We start from the raw sequence: 8,848 nt of genomic DNA on the forward strand, positions 1-8,848 counted from the left end.
CAGTAAATGAAAGTAAAGAAACAAACCAGGCTTCAAACACAACTGAGGTTTGAACACCACTTTTATATACCAAATTACTTCAAGTTGAACAAACTTGCAACCAATCTTTTGTGTACAAGGAAGGGATCACTTCCTTCTTGCCCCAAATCACACTTGGTCAAGCAAGGAAGTTTTACAAACACTCGCAACCCTCACTATGCTACACTATTGAAGAAGCTATGTCACACTTGAAAAACTACACGAAGATTACACAAGCAAAGAGTACAAATGTTCCTTTTGAGTATTCTAGCACTTGAATCACTCACAATCTGATGTAGACTTGATGTGCAAAGTTCTCTTTAGGTGGTTGACTTTGTTCTACTTATAGGAGACCAGAAGGTTATTCAATTAATGCTGTCAACGGGTAGAAGGCAACTGAAGAGTCAACTAGCCGTTGGTGCTGTCGGACGTCCGATACACAGGTGTTGAGCGTCCGATCCTGATCAGTAATCAAGTAACTCCTGGCTTGTCTTCTTCGGACGTCCGAGTCTGAGTTCTTTACTCGTCCGAAGATACTCAAAGAATGTCGGACGTCCGATACTCTCCTTTTGTGCGTCCGACATCATCCTCAGCAGACTTCATTCTTTTTGATCTTCTTTTTCTGCTTTAAATCCACAGACCTGTTTGGTTCATTTCTGAAAAAGGATCTCTACAAAAGGTATTAGAAACATCCAATTATTTTGTAATCATTAAAAGATATGAGTTGAGATAAACAATCTCCCCCTTTTTGATGATGACAAAACAATTGGATAGAGCAAAAAATATAACAGCTCCCCCTAACGAAGTGCATGAGTAGTATACAGGAAGAAACGCAATCCACAACTCAACTCCCCCTGAGACTGACTCCCCCTAACTAGTTACTCTATACCATCAGTGTTAAACCAAATCCAATTCTAATTCTCCCCCTTTTTGTCATCACAAGATTTAGTATCAGTTTTGGTACCAGCAATGCATCTCATCAGAAACAATATCAGTATACACATTTACAATGTACAGCACAGTTTGGAATCAATCATTTAGCAGATATCAATCAGAAACATTCATTCAATCAGCAGATTGCACAAACACATAACCAATCATATCACCCAAGAAAAACATTCATAACAAAACACTTAGTTATAACATTCACAAGCAGTAAACAAAAAATATCCAGTTGTACAGACCATGTGTTCAGCACTTGATACAAAAGTGCAATGCAAAAGATGAACTATAGTCCTAGATAAAGGTGTAGTGACCTAGTAGTGCCTAGATGGTGATTTTAGATGATCCAGGCCTTCTCCTTGCCAGACGATACTGTGCAGGATCCTCTTCTTCTTCAGTTTCTTCATCACTATTTTCATCTGATTCCTCAGTTGCTGGAGCCTTGCCTTTATCCTTGGGCTGAGAACTGGAAGCTAGTGTAGTCTCAGCACCAGTAGTTGGTCCTGTGGGCTCAGTTCTTGGCTCATTTACATTGCTCTCAGGTATTGGAGGGACAAGAAGGTTTCTTTTTTCAATGAAGGAGGATTTTTGGTCAGAGGTCATGGTCATCATGAGACCTTCTTCAATAAGCAAGACATGCTGTTTGAGAACTTCAAGCAAGGAAATGACTTCAGAATTGGATGCGAAGGACCTGCTAGCAGACTTCCTAGGATGAATGGTGAAAGGAGAGACAAAGTCTGACTGATCATGAGGAGTCCTAGGAGTGATAGGGGTTTCATGAAAATTTTTCCTTCTAGACTCAGCAACAGTCTCCTTATAGCACCAATGGCCTTCAAAAAATTTTAAGTTCTTTCGTTCAAAATAAGCTTTTGAGAAGACTGATGAAGCACTGTCTTTGGGAGATTTTCCAGAAAAAGGAATTTCAAAGTGGGCAAAGATAGGGGTTAGAAATCTGCCATAAGAGAGCTTTCTACGGCTGTCAGTGCTAATTTTGAGCAAAAACTTGCACATTACAAATCCAAAGTCAATGCGAATTTTTTCAACAAAGCAGTAGAACAGATAGAGTTCCATTTTGTTTGCATCTGTTCTGTGGCCATCAGTTGGCACTAACAGATTTGAAATGATGGTGAAGATGATCAGGTTCTGAGGACTAAGATCATCCAGTCTTGCCTCAGCAGGAGTATTGAATGTGGTTTGAAAGTAGGTCATGAGTTTAGCATTGTAAAAATGATGGTAGGTAGAAGGAAATTCCTCATATGAAAAGAAATTTGCAATTTTTCCTTTGAAACTAGGTTCAATACTGGTTTTCAGAATGGAATTCACAATGTCAGGAGTTAACATGATGTCTACAGAATTGACCCTAGAGATGAGTTCAGTGTGTGATATACCCTTTCTAAGATTAGCAAAAAATTGATACAGCATGTCAGGGTAAAAGACATTAGGAATGGTCAGAATATGAGTCCATTTCTGGAATTCAAATAGTTTGATAACAGGTTCAAGATCAAGCTTACGAAATTCATAGGGAAGGATGAGCCTTTGGGTGATGAACCCTTTTTGAGAGACTAACTCAAATCTGTCTCTAGCTTCATCATCAATGAATTTTGGAAGAGGAGTGGGTTCTTCTACTGGCTGAGACACAGGATCCTTTCCAGAACGTTTCCTGTTTGAGGTTTGTGTGGCAGATGCCTCTACATTTTGAGCCTCAGTTCTTGTCCTTGGAGACTTCCTGGTAGAGGGTTCAGGAGTTTTCTGACTCCCAGTGGTGTTTCCTTCATTCTGCTGATCATCAGAGGGATCAGCAGACTGCTTTTTCTTGGATTGAGGAGTGCTCTTCCTCTTTGCAGACCTCTTTCTTTTAGCAGAGGACCTTGTGACAGCTTTATCACCCCGGACAGCCTGTTCTGGTTCCTCGTTTCCACCAGCAATGTTTTCTTCAGAGCTCTGTTCTTCCAACTGTTCATCAGATGATTCAGCAGTTGGAATATCCAGTTTTCTTTGGGCAGTTTGCTTCACCTTACCACCACGGGTTACACTCTTCTTTTTGGGTGCCACAGGAGGTGGTTCCACGATTTCAATGTCTTCATCCCTAAGCCTAAAGGATCGTCCGGCACTAGTAGATCCTCCTCTGACTCTAACCATGATGCAATGTGGATATGATTTTTGATGCAGAATGTGGTGTACAGAAGAAGAATGCAGTAAAAGCCAACTAGAGTGCACTAAGAAGCCGCAAGAAGGGAGTTGTGTGAAGTTAGGGTTTCGTATGTGAATTGGGAGTTTTGGGGTAGTTGGGGGTTAGGAGTGATTTTTATGAGTGATTAAGGAGCAATAGAGGTGTAAATAAGTTGGTTGGTTCAATTTCTCGGAACTTGGTTTGAGGAGAGAGGAATTTGAATTTCAAATATTAGAGGAAACTGAAAGGTCGCGTCCGAGACTTATGGAGGAAAATGAACTGAGAAGAATGGGTAACTGCCTTATAGGACTCATTTTTTGAGTGTCGGACGTCCGAACGAAATGAAGCGTCCGACACAACCGTCCGAACCAGGGTTTTTCTGAAACTTGGACGAAGAACACTGTCGGACGTCCGTTCCAATTCATCGGACGTCCGATAAGGATTGACTAGAAATAAGACTTAGAACATTTTTTCTGAAACACCCAATTTTGTCCTCAAGGACACAAATTGATCTAGCGGAAGAGCTTTTGTGAGGATATCAGCGATCTGTTCTTTAGAACAAACAAACTCAACACGGATTACCCCCTTTGAGACAAGATCGCGAATGAAATGATGCTTTATATCAATGTGCTTAGTCCTAGAGTGTTGAATGGGATTTTTTGTTAGATTGATTGCACTAGTGTTGTCACAGTACATGGGTACACATTCATATACTAAACCGAAGTCATTCAATGTGTTTTTCATCCATAACAATTGAGCACAGCAAGCACCAGCAGCAACATATTCAGCTTCAGTAGTGGACAGTGAGATAGCATTTTGTTTTTTACTAAACCAAGAGACCAAGCAATTTCCAAGAAAGTTGCATATGCCAGTAGTACTTTTTCTATCTATTTTACAACCACCAAAGTCAGCATCAGAGAATCCACACAAAGGAAGTTCATGACATTTTGGATACCACAAGCCAAAATTTAAGGTTCCTTTAAGATATCTCAAGATTCTTTTTACCGCATTCAAGTGTGATTCCTTTGGACAGGATTGAAATCGAGCACATAAGCACACAGCAAACATGATGTCAGGCCTACTAGCAGTTAAATAAAGTAAACTCCCAATCATACCTCTGTACTTCTTCTCCTCAACTTTTGTACCTTCTTCATCTTTGTCAAGTTTGGTAGATGTGCACATAGGTGTCCCAACAGGCTTTGAATCCTCCATTCCGAATCTTTTCAGCAACTCCTTGGTGTATTTTGTTTGATTTATAAATGTTCCATCTTGGGTTTGAATCACTTGGAGTCCAAGGAAGAAGTTCAGTTCTCCCATCATGCTCATTTCAAATTCTTTTTGCATGATGATGGAAAAGTCCTTGCACAATTTTTCATTAGTAGCACCAAATATGATATCATCCACATATATTTGCACAATCAAAAGATCTCGTGAGCTTTGTTTTGTAAAAAGTGTAGTGTCTACAATGCCTCTTTTAAAACCATTTTCAATCAAAAATCCACTCAGACGTTCATACCATGCTCTAGGAGCTTGCTTTAATCCATATAAAGCTTTTGAGAGTTTAAACACGTGATCTGGATAAGATTCATTTTCAAAACCAGGAGGTTGGTCAACATAGACTTCTTGATCTATAAATCCATTTAAGAAAGCACTCTTAACATCCATTTGAAATAATTTAAAATTCTTGAAACATGCAAATGCTAAAAACATTCTTATGGATTCCAGCCTGGCTACTGGAGCAAAAGACTCATCAAAGTCTATTCCCTCTTCTTGAGTGTATCCCTTAGCCACCAGTCTAGCCTTATTTCTAACAATCTCCCCTTTATCATTCATTTTGTTTCTAAAAACCCATTTAGTGCCAATGATAGGATGGCCTTGTGGTCTGGCAACCAGGGTCCAAACTTCGTTTCTTTCAAATTGGATTAACTCTTCTTCCATAGCTAAAATCCAGTGCTCATCATTCAATGCATCAACAACATTTTTAGGTTCAATATGTGATACAAAAGCAAGATTATCTACCAGGTGTCTAGAGGAACGAGTCCTGACCTTTTCAGAAGGATCACCAATTATAAGCTCCCTGGGATGATTATGAGCAAATTTCCAGGCTCTTGGAAGATCATTAGGAGTAGTGGTATCTCTATTATTCACTTCTTCAGCTGGACTGACCTGAGCATCAGTATCCTTTGAATCAGTTTCTGGTGAGGCAGAGTCATGATCATTGATTGCTAGCTTCTTCAGTTCTTCTTGAACACATGTGTCATCATCTTCACCACAACTCATAGAGATGTCACCATTAGATTCATCAAAAGTAATGTGTATAGCCTCCTCTATAATCAATGTTCTACGATTATAAACTCTGAAACCTCTTTTGTTTTCACAATAACCCAAGAAAATTCCCTCATCAGATTTCTTGTCAAACTTTCCAAGATGTTCCTTGATATTCAAAATGAAACATTTACAACCAAATACTTTGAAGTAACCGACAACAGGCTTTTTGTCATACATGAGCTCATAGGAAGTTTTGTTCAAAATTGGTCTTAGAAGAACTCTATTCATGGTATAACAGGCTGTGTTTATGGCTTCAGCCCAAAAATATTTTGGTAAATTGCATTCACTAAGCATGGTTCTAGCAGCCTCTTGGAGAGTTCTATTTTTTCTTTCTACAACTCCATTTTGTTGAGGGACTCTAGCAATAGAGAATTCATGAGTAATACCATTATGATCACAAAATTCTGGAAAACCACAGAACTTGAATTCTGTCCCATTATCACTTCTAATTCTGACAATTTTCAAGCCAAGCAGATTTTGTACTTTAGCAAATAATGAGGTAAAATTCTTAAAGGCATCATCTTTATGAGCAAGGAATATCACCCAAGTATATCTAGAATAGTCATCAACAATCACAAAACAGTATCTCTTACCACCAAGGCTTGCAGTCTGTGTAGGACCAAACAGATCAAGGTGCAGAAGTTCAAGTGGTTTTGAAGTAGAAACACATTCTTAGGTTTAAAAGAAACCTTGACTTGTTTTCCAAATTGGCAAGCATCACAAATTCTGTCTTTTTCAAATCTAATTTTTGGAAGACCTCTAACAAGTTCCTTTTTAGAAATTTCTTTCAGCAAATCCATATTGAAGTGACACAACCTTCTATGCCACAACCATGGGTCCTCATTTGCTACTTTGAGACATTTGAGATATGAGGAATCAATTTTTTCAAGAAAAACTACATAAACATCATTAACTCTTTTTCCTTTGAAAACAATGTTGAACTTTGAGTCAAATATGAGACATTCAAGCTTTTTGAACAATACAAACAGATTCCTATCACACAATTGGCTAACACTTAACAGATTGTAGCTCAAATTGTCAACAAGAAGAACATTGTGGATAAAAGTTTGATCATTCTTACCAACATCGCCAATACCAACAGTCTTGGCTTTGTTATCATCTCCAAACGTTACCTTTCCACTTGCTTTTTGCTTGAGTTTAATGAATTGTGATGCATCACCAGTCATATGTCTTGAGCATCCACTATCAATGAACCATTTTGATTTTTTAGCAATGTTATCCTGGTTCACCTACACACAAACCCACAAAATAATACTTGGTACCCTTTACATATTGGGTCCTTGAGAGTTAGTCTTATGTTTAACTATCCACATGCATCTCATGCCATTCCTCATGTTTTTCTTAACATGACAGTTGCTATTCATGTGACCATATTGACAACAAAAGTTGCATACTGATATTGGATCAATCAAATGAACAGGTTTAATGAATCTGACTTGCCTTCTTCTGTGGATAGCAAACTCATTTGTATTTTGGTTCAGTCTTATTTGATGAGTATTAACATAAGGTACAGTGTCATTCTTTTGAAGATGGTTCTGTTTCAAATGATGTAACAATTGACATAAGTCATCCATCCTTTTTCTTAAGCTGCATTGCTCACTTCTGAGTATGTCACAGTGATTTTTCTTTTTGTAAAGTTTAGCAAGCACATCAGACTCAGTCCTTTTCAGGTTATCATTTTCATACTTAAGACATTTGTTTTGTCGAAAAAGATTTGCATTGTCTTGTATTAGAAAGCTAATTTTTTGCTTCAGTTCCTTGTTTTTAACATAGGATTCTTTCAATCTGTTATGCATTTTTTCTAGAAAAGAATTAACATCATCATCAGATTCACTATCACTATCGGTTTGAGAGTTGCATTGTGTTACCTCTTCATCTCCAATAGCCATGAAAGCCACTTGAGCAGATTCCTCTCCTTAAGCCTATTTTTCAGAACCTGTTAAATGGCCTGAAACCCGCTTGCGGGTTTCCCCTTTTTTCCTTTTATTTTTTCACATTTTTCCAAGAAAACATTGAATTTAAATCAAAACAACTAAAACATAATTTTTGAATGCTTTTTCCTTTTTCCCGAGAAATTCTACGCTAAAATGGCTTAAAATAAAAACTAAACTAACTAAAAAAAACCTAAAAAGTAAATAAAAACCAACACGACAAATAAAAATAAAAATAAATAGTAAATACAATTACACTAAAAATTTGGTGTCTACAGTTTGCCCCTCTTTGTCTGAGTTTTGAAAAAACTTGAGACAAAGAAGTAGACACCAAATACTTACCTGCAAACTTGTCGACGACTGTTCATTTGTTGAAATGAGGACTGGCCCTTTTTGATGAGACTGACTCGGGCGAGAAATTTAAAATCGGGACTGACCCGAGACAGGAAATTAAAAATCGGGACTGACCCGAACAAGGTTTAAAATCATGGGACTGACACGAACAAGATTAAAATTGTGGGACTGACACGAACAAGATTAAAATCATGGGACTGACCCGAACAAAATTTAAAAATATGGGGACTGACCCGAATAAAATTTAAAATCATGGGACTGGCCCGAATAAAAAAATCATGGGACTGAACTCATGAATGAAAATTTAAAATCATGGGACTGACCCGAATAAAACTAAAATCATGGGACTGACCCGAATAGAAATCTAAAATCATGGGATTGACCCGAACAAAATTTAAAATCATGGGACTGACTCGAATAAAACTAATATCATGGGACTGACCTGAATAGAAATCTAAAATCATGGGACTGACCCGAACAAAATTTAAAATCATGGGACTGACCCGAACAAAATTAAAATCATGGGACTGACCCGAATAAAATTAAAATCATGGGACTGACACGAACAGGAGATTTAAAATCATGGGACTGACCCGAATAAAGTTTAAAATCATGGGACTGACCCGAATAAAGTTTAAAATCATGGGACTAACCCGAATATAACTTAAATCATGGGACTGGCCCGAATAAAATTTAATCATGGGACTGACCCGAACAAGAAATTTAAAATCATGGGACTGGACCGAATAAAAGTTTAAAATCATGGACTGACCCGAATAAGTTTAAAAATCAATGGGACTGACCACGCGAACAAAAAATTTAAAGATCACTGGGACTGACCCGAATAAAGCTTAAAATCTTGGGACTGACCCGAACAAAATTAAAATCATTAGACTGACCCGAATAAGATTTAACATCATGGGACTGACCCGAACAAAATTAAAATCATGGGACTGGCCCGAATAAAATTTAAAAGTCATGGGACTGGCCCGAATAAAATTAAAAAGTTATGGGACTGACCGAGATAAAACTTAATCATGGGACCTGCACCGAATCAACTTAATCGTGGGACTGACCGAACTAT

General features: G+C 37.9%; 1 protein-coding gene across 1 annotated transcript; it reads right to left on the reverse strand.

Moving 5' to 3' along the window:
• Positions 1-1,284: 1,284 nt before the first annotated feature.
• LOC113755972 (nucleolar and coiled-body phosphoprotein 1-like) lies at positions 1,285-3,099 on the reverse strand. The gene is made up of 3 exons (XM_027299804.1): positions 2,587-3,099; positions 1,578-1,773; positions 1,285-1,463 (listed from the first exon to the last, which is right to left on the reverse strand). Exons 1-3 carry the CDS (start codon positions 3,097-3,099, stop codon positions 1,285-1,287), a joined length of 888 nt encoding a protein of 295 aa, XP_027155605.1.
• Positions 3,100-8,848: the final 5,749 nt, after the last annotated feature.

The sequence above is a fragment of the Coffea eugenioides genome, unplaced genomic scaffold (assembly GCF_003713205.1).
Source record: "Coffea eugenioides isolate CCC68of unplaced genomic scaffold, Ceug_1.0 ScVebR1_1878;HRSCAF=2809, whole genome shotgun sequence".
In the NCBI taxonomy this organism is placed as follows: domain Eukaryota; kingdom Viridiplantae; phylum Streptophyta; class Magnoliopsida; order Gentianales; family Rubiaceae; genus Coffea; species Coffea eugenioides.

Bases quoted from the DNA above. Each gene is read 5' to 3' on its own strand.
- LOC113755972 (XM_027299804.1), bottom strand. From the start codon at position 3,099: ATGGTTAGAGTCAGAGGAGGATCTACTAGTGCCGGACGATCCTTTAGG. The intron at 1,774-2,586 runs GTAGAAGAACCC...TGGTGCTATAAG, and splicing joins AGGATCCTGTGTCTCAGCCA to GAGACTGTTGCTGAGTCTAG. The intron at 1,464-1,577 runs GTCTCATGATGA...CTGAGCCCACAG, and splicing joins TGTCTTGCTTATTGAAGAAG to GACCAACTACTGGTGCTGAG.